Source organism: Monodelphis domestica, chromosome 2, assembly GCF_027887165.1.
Source record: "Monodelphis domestica isolate mMonDom1 chromosome 2, mMonDom1.pri, whole genome shotgun sequence".
Classification (NCBI taxonomy): domain Eukaryota; kingdom Metazoa; phylum Chordata; class Mammalia; order Didelphimorphia; family Didelphidae; genus Monodelphis; species Monodelphis domestica.
The window spans coordinates 238,247,515-238,264,940 of record NC_077228.1 but is presented as its reverse complement, the minus strand read 5'-3'; the positions used below and the strand labels follow the sequence as shown (position 1 = coordinate 238,264,940).

The 17,426-nt window shown below is 37.5% G+C and overlaps 1 protein-coding gene across 4 annotated transcripts in view; it reads right to left on the bottom strand.

Moving 5' to 3' along the window:
* Positions 1–17,426, bottom strand: part of DNAH17 (dynein axonemal heavy chain 17) — a 233,706-nt gene that overhangs the window by 42,796 nt on the left and 173,484 nt on the right. For all 4 annotated transcript variants that reach the window (XM_003340283.4, XM_056817399.1, XM_056817398.1 and 1 more), the window contains 7 exons: positions 15,423–15,584; positions 13,194–13,427; positions 6,263–6,427; positions 5,738–5,833; positions 5,361–5,578; positions 2,596–2,803; positions 2,119–2,234 (listed from right to left, as the gene is read on the bottom strand). In XM_003340283.4, the coding sequence (XP_003340331.2) occupies positions 2,119–2,234; positions 2,596–2,803; positions 5,361–5,578; positions 5,738–5,833; positions 6,263–6,427; positions 13,194–13,427; positions 15,423–15,584 (1,199 nt within the window). The remainder of the gene's footprint in view (positions 1–2,118; positions 2,235–2,595; positions 2,804–5,360; positions 5,579–5,737; positions 5,834–6,262; positions 6,428–13,193; positions 13,428–15,422; positions 15,585–17,426) is intronic.

Genomic DNA, 17,426 nt, shown 5'->3' with positions numbered 1-17,426 from the left:
AAGTAGGCTTAAACTTTTGATTAAGTTCACACCTGAAAAAAACCTCTGAGTAAGTTCTCACCTCTTTGCTCCTTGTAAATTCACAAGTTGCCTGACGTTTATAGGTACTTAGCACACTTTTGTATTAGATCTAAAAATAAGCACAGCTTAAGAACTTTTGCCTTACTATAAGTATGGGTTTAAGTATTTTTCATTGTTCAGCAAGGAGTTTCTTCCCCTAAAGTATGCTTAAGTAGGGGTGGAGTAGAGGTCTCACATTCCTGATCTAAGTCCCTTCATTGTTTAAATGGGGAATGGTCTTAATCAAGTCTTATGAAGTAGGGTCTGAGAATTTTTAAGATTCACAAGAGAAGTATTTAACAAGTAAATTTCAAACAAGCCTGAGTCAGTGGAGACAAGGAACTGTACAAAGGAATCAGTAGGGATATTGTTGGACTAAAAAATAGTGTATGAGAAATATGAAATAAGGCTAGAAGGTTATTATAGGATCAGGTTCATTGAAATGGAAGGAGGAGGGCTGTGGGGGGAATTCTTTTTTTTTTTTAAGCCCTTACCTTTCACCTTAGAGTCAATATTGTGGATTGTTTTCCAAGGCAGAAAAGTGGAGTTAAATAATTTGCTCAGGCTCACACAACTAGGAAATGCCTTAGTCATATTTGAAAACCCAGGTCGGTCCTCTTGAGAGGGGGAATTTTTGATTTGTGATTTTATTAGTGCTTTTTATGATTTTAGGAATATGGGTAAACTCCTAGTAATGAAAACCTCCTTAAATTTCTGCAAGTTGGCTACTGATCTATATCTTCTAGTTTAATAGTTGCTTGAGGAACTGCTCACAGTCATGAATTGTTCAGTCACATAGCCATTGTAGATCAGATTTCCAACCGAGGTCCTCTATCTTCTCTGAACATTTATGCCACAAATTCCACAAGTGAAGGCTCTTCTGACTTCCTAGGTTCCTAAAGTTCTCTGATTTCTGTCTTTTCAGATGATCAAATCTCTTAGCCCCCAAGGTAAATATCTGGGTCTGCTGAATACTGACAGATGCTCCAGAGGAGCCCTGGAACCTCCCCCTTTTTTGTCAGGCCCTGCTGAAAGCACAACTGGACCATCAATGGCAGGAGTCAGAACATTGTTTGAAACATTACAAGTCATTTCCCTAGATCCTAAGGTATTGTGGTCTTCGCCTCCAGTGGTTTAAGATCATGCTGCCCTTCCCAAGACATGAAGCACTGATTTGTGTTCATGTTTGAAACTCTAAAGGAATGAAGCCTCTATAAATAATTCTATCTATAGATGAATAAATCAATAGATGTCATGTAGAAATCTGTATTATATATTGCTAAACTATAGGTAATACATAGATAGCATAACTATGATATGGATTACATAGATAAAATATAGAGAGATTTCATATATAGAAAATATGGTTGTTACACAATATAGAATATGGATATTAGATCTGTTGAGAGAGAGATAGGGAGAGGGAGAAAGAGGGAGAGAGAGCACTAGACAGATAGGTAAATATCTGTATAGATATAGATACATGAATAGAATATGCATATACTCTGAAGCTATTTCTGGCATGTTGACAGTGTAATATGTGAGATAGTATAAAATTGGGAGGTGACACAGTGCAATGGAAAGAATGCTAGATTTGGAGGGTGAAAACAGGTTAAAATCCCAGCTCCGTTGCTTACTGCCTGTATGACCTTAGGCAAGTTACCTAACTTTTCTGGACCTCAGTTTTCTCATCTGTAGAAGCAAGGGTTAGGACTAGACAGTGCCCATTTCCAGCATCTCTAAATCTACGATCCTGCTTCCAGAGCTGTGCTAAATTCTTCACTGACATTTTACATTCTAGGAAGTAATTGTGTGTTAAATTAGAAAAGTCAACAAAAAAGCTACCAAATACACAGGGCTCATTTAAAATCATATTGCATAAGGTGAGGTTACCTGCCAAGGCCCACCCCTTAATAGCATATTTAAAAATGGGAAAGCTACTATAAAGTATCCTTCTCATTTGGGTGAAGGCTGCTTCTGAAAGGCCTCTTTGCCTGAGCTTCCCCTGCTTCAGAGTTGCTGGGATGGTTCCATCTATTCCAGCTGGACCTAACATACCTATTAGCTAGGGAAATGATACTGTTTGTGGCATCTGCCTCTTGTTGACACTTGATTTTCTCAGCTGTAGCCTTTTCAAAGGCAGCGGTGAGGTTGGCAAGATTTGCATTGAGTTCCTGGGGAAAAAAAACAAACAAAAAAAGAAAAACAAATTGAAAAGGCTCTTAAAGAGAGAAACCCTGAGTTTCTCAGCAATGCCCCCTCCCTCACAAAGAGAAAGACTGCCCATGGGAAGAGGAAGAATTTTGACAGAACTTCCCATAAAGGGCAGAGCTAAGATCCCTTAGAAGTGCACGCAGCTTACGCTGAGAAGAAGCCTCCTGGAACGATCTGGATCTATACCTGACTTCATTCTCTCTCTCACCATTTAATAATGCACAAGTAGAGTCCATGCCAACACTTTTTAAACAGAGATATTGACAGGGATCATAAGTAAGTTGCACTGGTGTTTTACTAGGGATATGAGCAAGCACTTACAGCAATTTTGTTTTTGATCCGAGTGAGCTTATCTTGTGCCTCTGCCAATTCTGCATTAGCTTCTTCCAGGGCCTGTCTCTTGGGTGCCACATCGCAGTAGACTTCGTAAAAACGGACAATATTGATACACCAGGAACACAGGCCAGCGGCAGCTGCCGACTTGGAACGAATAAATTCAGGATCAAAGGTGGGATTGCCTTGATAGGGTCTGAGGGGGAGAGAGAGATAGACAGACAGAGAGACACAGAGAGAGAAACAGAGAGAGAGAGACAGAGACAGAGACAGAGAGAGAGAGACAGACAGACAGACAGAGAGAAAGACAGAGAGAGAGAGAGATTAGAAAACAAGGATGTATAGAGGTCATCAAGATCATTTTCTCCTTATGATTTTCCAAACTTTATTCTTGGGATTGGAAATTAAACTCATTACAAACCATGAGTGGGAGAGTGAGCCAATTACCTTTTTTGTAGCTTTGGAGGCCAAGGATAGAGAGAAAAAATTATGGATCTGGCAACTCTGCCTTCGGTGGTATTAAAAGTGAGAGATAGTAAAAGAATGGAGAAATAGAAAAAGGGTGAAAACTACATGGGGAAAACTCCAATCTGTGATTTAAATCAATTTTAAAATAATGTGAAAGAGGCCTCAGATAATTCCTAGCTATGTGACTCTGGATAAGTCACTTAACTCCAATTGCCTAGCCCCCTGCTGCTCTTCTGTCTCATAATTGATATTCTCACCTTACCTACCTCTTTGAGTCTCAATTTCCTCTTCTATAAAATGAGATGATTAGATGGCCTCTAAGCTCTCTTCCTGCTTACAAAATAAATTAGCCTTAGATACCTTAAGCTTACTATTATATATATTATGATATTTAAGTAAGTACCTCAGGAGGGAGCAACTCCTGAAGATTATAAATTGCATAGAAGGTGTGTTGGACCTTCACTGGCAAAGGGAATTTTCTCACTTGGGAGTTCCTTATACCACTGAAATTCATAGTTCAGTCCCTACCTCCATATCTCAGGACTTTAAGGATACATTTCAATGTATTATGATAATAGTAATTATACTAGTTTTTAATAAAATAATTAAAGTATATAATTATATTAAATATTAGAATAACAACAGTTTACATTTTATATAGCACTCTGTGGTCACAAAACACTTCACCAGCATTCTTACTTGAGCTTTATATAATAGTCCCGATAAGTATTATTAACCCCATTTTATAGATGAGGAATCTGAGGTTAAGTGACTTGCCCAAGGTCATATGGCTTATAAGTAGAAGTGTTGGAATTCCAAGTCAGTCTTCTTTAAGTCATTTCCTCCTATATTGTTATCTTTCGATTATTCATCCCCTTCACTTTCCAGCATACCCCTTCTTTCTCTCTTCAGAAAAATCTGATTTAAACAACTAGGTTATAGGTCCCAGATATTTTTCTTTCTCCATTTATGCAGTTCTATGTAGAAATGACCACATGTAGGCTTCTGACAGGTAGAGTTGGACTGATGATCTGGATGGTCTAAGCCCCTCATTTACTTCAAACATCTCTGATCAACTTATCCAGACCTAGTCTCTATTCCAGCCTGTTAGTCTCATGCCTCCACAAATGCCTAATCTCAAACTGTATGTTTGTCCTAGATATCTTGTTAAACTTATTTTCTTTCCCCATAAACTCTCTTCTTTTCCTAACTTCTCTATTATCACTCTTTGCCTCAATTTCCTCAATGATAAAATGAGGATAATAATAGCACCTACTTCCCAGAGTTGTAAGAATCAAATTGGGTTGAATTTGTAAAGTACTTTAAGCTCAAGTGCTTGGGACATGACAGATGCTTAATAAAGAAAAGCTTGTTTCTTTCCCTCTTTCTTTCCCTTTCTCTTTTCTGACACTGCTATTATGCTGTTCAAAGGCCTCTATCACCTATTGAAATAGTCTGCTAATCTTTTCTCATTAGAGTCCATTTTTTCACTCAGCGATCAAAGTGATCAAGTCCCCTCACTTCCAAACAGATACTATCTGTTCCAACACATGAAAGAGGAAAGAATTAGGGAATTGGGGTTGTGTAATTAGAATCTGATCCCCAGGACTTCAATTCCCAGCATGCTGACATAGCCCATTCATTCTCATTCTCTCTCTCTGTCTGTCTCTCTGTCTCTGTCTCTCTCTCTCTCTCCCTCCCTCCCTCCATTGCAGCAGATGAAGCAGGCAGAAGAAGTTACTTACAGTGGGTTTACTTTTTGTTAGATAATTAGGTTTGACATTTTTGCTCTACTTCAAGTATTATTTTTTTTTAAACCCTTACCTTCCATCCTGGAATCAATACTGTGTATTGGTTCCAAGGCAGAAGAGTGGTAAGGGCTAGGCAATGGGGGTCAAGTGACTTGCCCAGGGTCACACAGCTGAGAAATGTCTGAGGTCATATTTGAACCTAGGACCTCCCATCTCTAGGCCTGGCTCTCAATCCACTTAACTACCCAGTTGTCCCTCCCCCCCACCCCCCAACTTCAACCATATTTGAACCTGGGCCCTTCTGTCTCCAGACCACTGAGTAGCTTAGGTGACCCCACATCATAGGAACTTATTAAGCCCTTGGTGTCTGATTCTACTTTCTACAATATACTGTGAGTGTTATGTGCAAGCCAATGTATTGCTCAGGATGAGACCATCCATATTAGATTCTCTGCCTAAATGGATAATTGCCATTAGAGAGCTATAGGCAGAGTGTAGAAACTCCACCGAATCCAAGCAGGATACCAGACTTACTTAAATGCCTTCAAGCAGCTTTCAGGAATATGCTCCTTATCATATTTTTTCAAGGCATCAAGGAAAGTGTCCACTTTCCCCATCATGATTTTCGCAGCTTTCCAGCTCTTATCTTTCGGGATCTTGCCCCCTGGCGCTGTTAGGATCATCACTGCAGCTGTTACGTTAACCACTGCGTCCGGCGGAGAGCCGAAGGACTTCAGCTCTGTCAAGTTGTTCTGCAAATAAAGCAGACACGAGTCAGCTGTCTTCCTGCTGACGCTCATTGGGAGATGAATTTCACAAGCGAGGAAGCAGGGCACAAGCCTGTAGTGATTGTTGTCGACATTTTCCATGCCGTGTGGTCTTTTCACACTTTTTCTCTTTGTGCCTCTCACCTTATTCAGAGTGTCAAGTGCTTCCTGTGCTGCCAGCAAGGCAGGTTCTGCTTTGGCCAAGTCCGTTTCACAAGCCTTTTGTTTTTCGGTGACATTCTGAAAGAAAGCCAAAAGAGGAAAGATGAGTTGTGGAATATTTCATTTGAGAAAGGATGCTTTGAATAAAAGAAACGGACTTGTGGAATGCTATTATTTATGAAAGGGGGAGGAGGATTTTCAATCACTTCTCCAGACATCCACAGGATTTTGGTGTGGACCAGACTGTGCACCAAAAAGGTGGGATAGGGTGGCATAATATGGAGACACACTGGATCCCCACACTATAAATTATGCCTCTCATTCTTATATTTTCATTCAACTTAATGCTTCATCTTCTTATACCATCTTAGATGTTAATTTTTTTTTTTTACAATTTTACTTTGACATACTTCAATCTATCCATTCTCCTTTCTCTCCCCTCCCTTCCTCCTTTTCCCCTATCTTCCTCCTCACCCCCCTTTCTTGGTCTACCCCATTCTTCCCTACCTTGTTGATGACTTCAACTTTGATTTCTTCTTCATCAGCAATTGCTTTTTCTTTGCTGACTTTTTCAGTCTCTACCCCAACTACCTGGATCAATTTGTCTGCATTCTCATTCTTTTGAGTAAGTTCAAGTTCTTGAACAGCCAATTTGGCTTTTAAGTCATCCACCTGTGAAGAGTAGAAATTAATACATGTTTGAACAATATAATACCATGCAAAGAGTATTTAATTTGGAGTTGGAGGACCTGTATTCAAATCTTTGATTTTGTTTCTTTACTACCTGTGCAAGAAGTCCTGGAAGAGCTACAGAAAGAGATGAATGGTAGAGAAACAATTAGGAAAAGAAATGAGAGTGACTCAAGAAAATTATGAAAAGAGAATGAACACCTTTGGTAAAAGAGGCACAAAAAAATCAAGAAAATAATATCTTAAAAAATGGAATTGGCCAAATGATAAAAGAGTCACAGAAACTGAATACAAATAGGAAAAAAATCAACCAATATGAGGGCATAAAAACGTCAAAAACAAATACAAAAGGGCAGAAATATTAAGTCTTCTTCTAGTCCATATTGCAATAAAAAGTATATTCAATAAAGCATTGTGGAAGCATATATTAAAAATGAATTGGAAACAAAATAATCCCATTGTAAATAATAAGCGGATCAAAGAACAAATCATAGAAACAATAAATAATTTCATTAAAGATGATGACAACAATGAGACAACATACCAAAATTTGTGGGGTGCAGAAAAGCAGTATCTAGGGGAAATTTTATATCTCTAACAAAGAGCAAATCAATGAATTGGGCATGTAATTAAAAAAAAACTAGAAAGAGATCAACTTTAAAATCCCCAATTAAGTACCAAAATAGAAAATCTGAAAATCAAAGGAATAATAAAATCAAAAGTTAAAAAAAGGTCATTGAATAATAATAAATCAATTTAGGAGCTAGTTTTTTTTTTTTTTTTAAATCCTTACCTTCCGTCTTGGAGTCAATACTGTGTGTTGGCTCCAAGGCAGAAGAGTGGTAAGGGCTAGGCAATGGGGGTCAAGTGACTTGCCCAGGGTCACACAGCTGGGAAGTGTCTGAGGTCAGATTTGAACCTAGGACTTCCCTTCTCTAGGCCTGGTTCTCAATCCACTGAGCTACCCAGCTTCCCCCATAGGAGCTAGTTTTAAAACATTGGTTCATTTGATTTTTAAGAAAGGAAGAAAACTAAATTGCCAATATCAAAGGGTGAATGCACTAAGACAAAATTAAAGCAAGTATTAAGAGGTATTTTACCCAGTTTCAGACCAATAAAAATGATAATCTAAATGAAATGGATGACATAAATTGCCCAAGGTTAAAAGAGGGGGTAATAGAATACTTAAATTACTCTATATTAGAAAATGAAATTGAACAAGCCATACACAAATTCCCTAAGAACAATTCCTCATGACCAGATGGATTTACAAGTTAATTCTAGCAAATATTTAAAGAAGAATTAGTTCCAGTAGTATATAAACCTTTTGAAAAAATAGGTTAAAAACGTCCTACCAAATTTCTCCTATGACACAAATATTGTTTTGATTATCTTAACCTGGGAGAACAAAAATAAAGCAAGCCATTTCTCTAATGAATATTGATGCGAAAATTTTAAGTTAAATACTTGCAAGGAGATTACAAAAATATATTATAAAAATTATATACTATGATGAAGTGGTATTTTTACCAGGAATTCAGAATTGATTTAATGTTAGGAAAACTATTGGCATAATTAACTATATCAATAACAAAAACAAAAATCATATGATTATATTAACAGATGCAAAAAAACCTTTGACAAAATACTATTAAAAGCGTGAGGGGGCAGCTGGGTGGTTCAGTATATTGAGAGTCAGGCCTAGAGATGGGAGGTCCTAGGTTCAAATATGACCTCAGACATTTTCCAGCTGTGTGACCCTGGGCAAGTCACTTAACCCCTATTACCTTGCCCTTACCACTCTTCTGCCTTGGAACCAATACACAGTATTGACTCCAAGACAGAAGGTAAGGGTTTTTAAAACAAACAAAAAAACCATGAGAAAGCATTTCTTTCTTTAAAAAAAATACCCTTACCTTCTGTCTTAGAATCAAAGTCATAAGGCAAAAGAGTAGTAAGGGCTAGTCAATGGTGACTTGCCCAGGGTCACACACATCTGGGAAGTACCTGAGGCCAGATTTGACCCAGGGCCTCCCATTTCTGGGCCTGGCTCTCAATCCACTGAGCCACCCAGTTGCTCCCTGAAAACATTTCTTAAAATGATAAATAGCAGAGCAAGCATTATCTGCAATAGGGGTAAGTTAAGAAACCTTCCCATTATGACCAAAGGTGAATACCAATGAGGAGGAAATTTAATCAATAATTCGGAGCCATTTTGTCCAATTATATGTCAATAGATTAACAATCTAAGCAATGTGTAGTCCTACAAGATTAAAAAAAGGGGGGGAGGATATTAGAGAACTTTCACATATTCTTGAGGAAAAGACCAGAACTGAATAGAAAATTTGACCTATAAGAATTAAGAGAAACATAAGAAGTTAACATGAAAGGTCATTTATAAAGAATTTGGATAAGATCAAACTTTACTTCTTATATTGGAAAATATTATCTTAACTTAAGAATCATATCATTACTAGGGTAGTTGGAAGAGCATATATAGATAGAAGGCTTGGGGTTGAGTTGAGTATGATGGGATGATTCTAAAAAAAATGGGTAAGGAGAGATAAAATGGAACAATTATCTGATACAAAAGAGGCACAAATGCAAGAACAGGAGGGTAGTGCTAGAACAGTGATGTTGAACCTTTTAGAGTCAGAGTACCAGGCCCTGTCCTCCTCCCCCCCAAACTGTGTGCATGCCTCTCCCCACCACATGCTGGGTACACTCCACCTACTTAACCTCTATTGAGGAATGTCCTTAGTGAGTGTAGAGAGGAGAAAGGGAGTGTCCTGAGTACTCTGTTCCACCCAGCTCTGCCACCTGTGAGTAGCCCACCTTGCCCTCTGTGCGCTTCCACTGGACTGCTGGGCAGAGGGATGGGGGATGTGAAAAAATTTCATCAGGCATAGTGGAGAGAGGAAAGGGAGCAGTTAAATTAATGAATATACATTTTTCTTAGCTTTTCCCTTAAAATTTTGGATGCTATAGCATTTGGCAAAATGGTTACATCAATGAGGGAGGTGACTAAAACTAACACTTCTGCAAAACTGATTGGTGATAGGACTGGATAAAATCTATAATTCTTGGTTTAAATACTTCATATGAGAATTGCTATTATTGTTTGGTTATTTTAGTCATGCTTGACTCTTCATGATTTCATCTTGTGTTTTCTTGGCAAAGATACTAAAGTGATTTGCCATTTTCTTCTTATTATTTTACAAATGAGGAAACTGAGGCAAACAGGGTTAAGCAACTTGCCCAGGGTCACACAGCTAGTAAATGTCTGAGGTCAAATTTGAACTCAAGACTTCAGTACTAGTTGCTTTATCCACTATACCAGCAGTTCTCAACCTCTCAATTTGTAGCAATGAGAATACATAATGCATATCAGGTATTTACATTCCTAATCATAACTGTAGCAAAATTACAGTTTTGAAGTAGCCACCAAAATAATTTTTTGGTTTGGGGTCACTGCAACATAAGGAACTGTATTGCAGGGTCACAGCATTAGAAAGGTTGAGAACCACTGCACTATACCATCTAAAAAGGCACTATATATTAGATTCCTCCCAGATATAAGCCTGTAATTCCCACCCTTTCTTAACAGAAAGCATCACATTTGTTACCATAGGAAGTATAATCCTTTCATATATGTCAGTTATGGGTTCATATACTTTTTGCAAATAGCTTGTATCAATAGAAAAAATCTCAACACTCATAAGGAAAACAATATATTATCTGAAGAGCAAAAAGTCTGTACCCAACAGGGCCAAGGGTATTTGGTAGTTATTGAACAAGCTGCCCCAAAGTGCCATAACATATATACTCTCCCTTTGCCGAAGCCTTTGACACTACTATATTCATGCAAATATGGTCTCAAATACAGTGAGAATAATAGAATATTTAATGCCCACATGGTCAAATGTCCTCTAATTTAAAGTATGTCACCAATAAAACATGGAATTTTTTAGGGAGAAAGTTCAAGTACATTATGGTTCTGTCTAGCCTTAAATCCATTAACATTTCCTGAAATAACTCAGGATGGTTTTCAGATTAATATGGGTGACATCAAGCTATATGCTCTACCGAAAACAAAATTAAACAGCTCCCTCAATCACATGGAATTTTTCTTCAATGGTAACAAGATGTCATTAGAACTCAGAAAGTATAAAATCGTTAATGTATGCCAAGGAGAGATAGAGGCTCTTAAACAGTCCAGCTTGAATCCAGAGGTCACACTGAATCAATGGATGAAAAGCAATAACTACAAATAACTACAAATACCTTGGTCTCTAGGCAAGACACATCAAGTGCAAAAAATGTCAAGGAGCTGACTATAGCTGAATACATTAAAAGACTTACTGGCATTCTAAAATCAAAGCTGAATGAGAACACATTTAAAGCAATTTGCAACCATGCAATGCCAATTTTAAGGTACACTTTTAAAATTACAAAATAGACCAAAATGGATTTGGAAAGTCCTCTAATGAAAACCTATACAATATTAATAAAACCATTATTAATAAAACTTTGCTGTCACTAGGTGGTACAGGAAATAGAGGACTAGTCCCAGTGTCAGAAAGACTTGGAATTCAAATCTGATCTTAGACACTTAGAGCTAGGTGACTCTGGGCAAGTCAAGTCACTTTACCCTATTTGCCTTGGTTTCTCTTCCACTATAAAATGAGGCTAATATCTTGCAGAGTTACCATAAGGATCATATTGTATAAATGAAGATTTTGAACCTCTGACTTCATTCCCCAGAAATTCTTAGTATTTCCCCAAATTCCCTATAATCTCTCCTGCACCTCCACATTGGCAAGATCATATTATTGGTATTTAAGTGAATGTATGCTCCTCCCATACTCTTTTTATGACCTGCGACCAGGCTAAATTCAGGCAGTTCTTTTGCTTTAGTTATTAATTAATAAAACTTTATAAAATGTAATATTTAGTTATTGTATATTAATTTTAATCTTTACATTTTGATATAATATTGTAAGGTGCCTGGCACATAATAAGGGCTGCATGAATGCTATTATATTATGAATAATACATAATTAATTAAAATATAATGGTCTATACCACAGTAGATAAAATACAGCTCTTATGTTTTAATAATAGCTAACACTCATGTAGCTATTTAAAGATGAACACTTCTATTTGAAAAAGGAAGAAGAATATTAATTGATATGGTTAGAACAAATGACAAATGGGTCAAAAATCTAGAGAAATAGTGTTGGAATAAACAGACATCACTGCATTGAAAAGGTAATAATAGGTACATGTCATTGGATTTGTCTATTATAATTGAAAAAAAATCTATTTCTGGGTGGAGTTTATCAAACAACTACAATACAAGAGCAAAATAAAGAAGTTCACTTATGGATCATATCTTCATTAACTTGGCCAGCAATATGACAAAAAAGAAGCATCAAAAATATGGCTATTGAGCAGATTTGTATGGGGAAAAAGAGGAATTTTAGTGGCTTTTCAGGATATCAAGTCATTTCCACCAGAAGCTGCAGAAAGATAATCCTTGAAGGTAAAGATCAAGGTAGATTATGTAAGGAAATAGCCCCAGGGAAGATTTAACCCCTTAAGGAAGGTGAGGGGAGCTTTTGTTGGGGTTTCTGTATACCCAGACTCAGGTAAATGGGTCAGGTTTCTTGGAACAGTTAGAAAAACAAGATGCTTTGAGGTCTGACCCTTTTATGTGTGCTCAGGGCAGTCTCAGTGCCAAGGTGGGGAAAAAGATGCTGTTGCTCCCTTTTCTGTGCTTGGAGCATAGCCTGTGATGGCTGCTAGGCATGAAGGGGAGAGCCATACCACCTTTGTTTTACATATAAGGATGCCTATACAAGAGAAGATAGATGACTTGTTCAAGGCCTCACAAGTAGTTAGAATCATAAGTGGGATTTAAATCCAGGTCATTGCCACCAGCAGTTGCAGAAGGGTTATACTCAAGGAGCCTGGGCTTAATGATCACTGCAAATTATGTGAGGGTCTAGTGGAGAAAATGCAACACTTCACAGAAGGCTGTAAAAATTGAGCACCTACTGAATACCTAGAGCAAGATATAATCTAGTAGCTCAAATTATACATCAGAAGCTTACTATTTTTCATAGACTGAAGGATGACTAATCCCTGTATTACTGATAAGGATCTCAAAACGTCCCAGAGAATTCAATCAATAAATTGTACTGATCCAGACCATTATCACAGAGCAGATTACTACCCACAATTTCCAGGACACAACACTGATTCATAAAAATTTAAGAAGAAAGTTTTCAATCCATGTTTTTCTCCCTAATACTCCCCAAGCGCCACAGATGAAAAATGTTCAAAATATCAATACCTGCAAGAGGAGATCAAAGGTAAGAGGAAACAGAATGGCTGTTTGCTTCTGGAGTTTTTTTTTTTTTAATCAAGTATGTTTTTAGGGAGCCTATAGGGGATAAGCTTATATGCTTATACTTTTCTCCAACTATAAAAAAAGCAAATGCTTTATCTACCTGCCCATAGGACACTGAATATAATAGCAGGAAAGCAAATTCTTCTAGGACTGCTACTGAACTCCCATCAAAAAATATGAGAACAAAATAAAAAGAAAAATGAGTAGAAGGACCTAATGAGGAGAAAGTCATAGAGCTCTCATGTTACAGGTTATCCTGGGTTGAATATGTAAAATGTGAGGAACATACTATGAACAGGATGTGTCAGGAACACAAGTTCCCAGAAGCCTTACCTGAGAAGCAGTGCTCTGTAGTTTCATCAGTCCATTTTCCAACCTGTCAATTTTGGCAACAAGCTCCATTCTTTTCTTAGCTAGTAAGTTCTGGTATAGTTTGATCAACTCCAGAAAGGTCTTGGGGGTTGTGTAGTTATACCGTCTTTCAGTAGTTAGGTATACTTTGGACATCTCATTGACAGTTGTGTGCACGTAGCTCATGAAAAGACTGATGGAGGTTTTGACATCTTTCTACAAAAATAATTAATAGCATTACCTGTAATTAACCAGAATGGCCATTTCCTTGGCTTCCATGCTCTCTGTGGTATTTCCCTTTGATATATATACAGGAAGGGAATCTGCTCACTTCTTCCATGTTCCAAGTCCTTCTACTTGCAAGATTCTCTGGTTTGTGCGACTTTGCATCTATTTTCTAATGCAGATTAGCTTCTCAGAGGGAGACAAAATTGATTTTGTTTGCCTCTTTTTAAATCCTAATCTTGATTTGATACTTTGATACTAAGTATAAATTCTAAGATAGAAGTGATAAGGGCTAGGTAATTGGGGTTAAATGACTTGCAAAGGGTCACACATCCAGGAATTATCTAAGGCCAAATTTGAACCCAGGTCCTTCCAACTATAGGCCTGGCTCTCTATCCACTGAGCCACCAAACTGTCCATCATTCACCCTTAAAAAATGACTTGCCATGATCTTAGGATTTATAACTAGAAGAGACCTTTGGATGTTATTGTCCAATTCCATCATTTGGCTGAATGAGGACACTGAGGCCTAGAAGAGAGAAATGATTTGCCCAAGGTCACACAAGTAACAGAGTTCATATTTGAACCTAGGTTCTCTAACACTAGTTCCAGAATTCTTTCTTATTCAGCTTTTCCAAACAACTTGTCCTGACTTCATCTAAAGCTGTGATTTCTAAATCAGCACTCCAGTTTGCTGTGATTATTCTCGAGGATTACTGAATTTTAAAAAGGGGGAGGCAGCTAGGTAAGAGTTAAAAAAAAAAGAACTACAGAGTTCTTTCAGAAATTTTCAAAATAAAAATTTTGTACATACATACATATACATCATGCAACATAGCCCTTGTAGGGAGAAAATATCATGAAATCAAGAAAATGTTATAATGATTCCCAGGGTTTATTTGCAGTTGGGATAAAAATCCAGCCATTCAGTGTTATGCTGGTAAGCAAATCTAATCCAAGTCAATTCACTAAGCATTTACTACACTCAGTTTATATGCAAGTTTATATACTGTTCTACTAGGGATACAAAAACCAAACAAGGATTCAATACCTTAGATTTTTTTAATCTAGGAAAAATTTTAGTTTGGGATTAATTCTAACTCAACAACAATAGTATATTTGTCCAAAATTAATAACATATGGCCCTCTTCGCCCCAACACATCTTGGGTCCAGGGTATGACTTGGTTTAATGATGATTTCCAGGCAGACAATTAAATGCAAATAAATGAATGTGAGTATCCTTCCTGTTAGAGCAGATTGCAAGAGGAAAAGATGGAATTTTGCAAGAAGAGTGAGTGACAGCAGAGACACCGTTAAGAAGCAAAGCATGCTGGGAGAGGAGAGGAGAGTTGAGAGAGCTCTGTGAAGAACTCTGGGGGCTTTTGGAACTGAGACCTCAAACTGACAGGGTGGATTTCCTTGCCAGGGTTCTTTGCCAAGAGCCATAGAGGATTTAATTTGTGTTGGTCAAGAAAGTACTTCCATCAAGTTACTTCTACAAATTAAAAACATTTCAACAGTGTCTAAACTCCTCTGACATTGGGGGGCCTTGAAGCAAAACTTTTCATATTTTCCAGAAGGTCTTCTCTTGCTTTTCTTAAATAAGTTAAATTATGAGGGTTTGACAGTTCCAAGTCAGCATATTCCAATGGTCAATCAGTTAGGTTTGGGACTTCTCTGATTTGGTTAATGAATCATTGTTTCTCTCCTGGGGTAAAAAGCTCCCCCAGAAGAAGTTCTATATCCGCAAAAATTTCCCCTCATCAGTTGGTGAAATGAAACAAGTAGAAAACAAAAATTAGAGTGGTTTTTATATTATAGCAATTGTGTCTTGCTTCTAAAGATACAAATAACTTGTGAAGATAGAGTAGTGTGGATGCATATGAATTTAAATTGGTCTTGTCTTTGATTCAACCTTTAACTAGCTCCATTTGCAACTAAGGTTTGAGATAGTGACAGTAAAACCAACTGGCTGGTTTGCTAACCTCAATTCCCTCTGTTTCTTCTAAGAATCTACCACTGACTGACACCAAGGCATCTTCAGGCCATTCATGGAACCAGTTGATAGCTGTACAGTTGACCACAGCTGGGAATTTTCGGGCTCGCACCCGAAGTGTGGAGCCCACAGGGGAGAAACACAGGATAACCTAGATGGACAATAAAGATAAAATGTACAAATCATGTATTAGCTTTTGAAAACCTCATTTTGAAAGAAAAAGCACAGATGTGGACTGCTGTGTGTGAAAATGGTAAAGGGCCCCAGTCTTCATTTGGTATTAGAGACATGGAGAATGGGATCAGAGATCCCACCTGGAGCAAAAAAATACTTTTGGAGGGTTGTGGATTGAGTAGCAATATGCCGAGCTCTTTCTTAGTAACTCAGTATTCTAGCTTCCTCAGGATTTCCTCAACCTGCTTTGATAAAAGTTGATCTATTCATTCAACCAACAATCAACTTACTGCAATAATATATATCACATAAAATATAAGAATGATATATGCAAGGCACTATATCACTCCAGGGATATGGAAACAAAATTTTAAATAACTTAACCTTGTTTATCATAGCAGAACTGTATTCTACTTATCAAATACCTCTTATGTTCAAGATACTGTGGTTGAGGTTTACCTTCCCTTACTCTGCTTTAGTTTCCAAACACAGTATGGAATTCTAGTTAATTAATTAAGAGTTAATATTGTTGAAAATCCAGATCCTATGAGTCCTACCTGTCATAAGGCAAAAAAAAAAAGTGTTGTTTTTTTTTCTAGTGTTTTAAGTTTCTTTGACTGGTCATGTTAGTTAAAAGCATTAAAAACTTTTTCTGCATCCACATAGGTGCAGTATTCTTTTCTATTATCATTCAATTAGGGTTAAATTATTGTTGATACAGATATAGTAATAATTTAGGATATACTCCAACTGGCACTCATAGGTTAAGTCTCCCAGAAATGTCTGCTGAAGGTACTCTGTAGATCTGCACTTCTTAAGTTATACCTTATAGGCCCTCTCCAATAGATTTATACTATAATAAAAAGAATAGATTTATCTTTAGTAGTTAGCCAATTAACAAAAAAAAAAGTTAAAAAATACATTGAAGTGCATTTACTAAAAATGGCATAGTAAGCTACAAACAATTCCCATTAAACCCTTCTCCTATAACCACAAAACTTCTATGGGAAAAAAGAGGCATGTACAACACAATTTACTGGTGTTGAGGCTTGCACATCGGGAATGTATGTGCATAACCAAGGTAACTCACACCTCTAGTGCTACAGTGCCCAGATTTTTTTTCCCTTCTTATGGTGTCCTTAACCTCCCTCTGAGAATAATGTCTTTGCTGGTCAGGTTGTTCTTCCTCCATAGCTCAACTGTACTCTATAGCTCTCTGTTCCAGTGCCCTACTCCCTATGGACTCGTCCATGTGTGTTGTTTGGTCATTTCAGACTTGGCAGAGATACTGAAACAGTTTGCCATTTCCTCCTCCAGCTCATTTAACAGATGAGGAAACTAAGGCAATCAGAATTAAGTGACTTGTCCAGTGTCTCACAGCTAATATGTGTTTGAGGCCAGATTTGAACTCAGGAAGATAAGTCTGAATATCTGATTTCAGGCCCACTCTGATTTTTATCCACTGTGCTACCTAGTTGCCCCTTCATTTCCTTCTTGACCTCTATAGCTTTTGTCACTGTCCATCACTCTCTTCCCTCTGAATGCTTTCTTTGTTTTTTTTTTTGTTTGTTTTTTGGTGATATTCCATCCTGCTCTCCTACCTTTCTGGTCCTTAGTCTGCTGTGCTGGATTTTCATTCAGGTCACACTCAATAGCTAAGGGCTATCACCACTATTTCATTTGATGATCTTATCAGCTCCTGTGGATGGAGCTCCATCTCTATACTGATAATTCTCAGATCTACTTATTCAAACCTAACCTCTCTGCTGACTTACATCACCAATTGTCTATTGGATCTCTCAAACTGGATGTCTTTTAG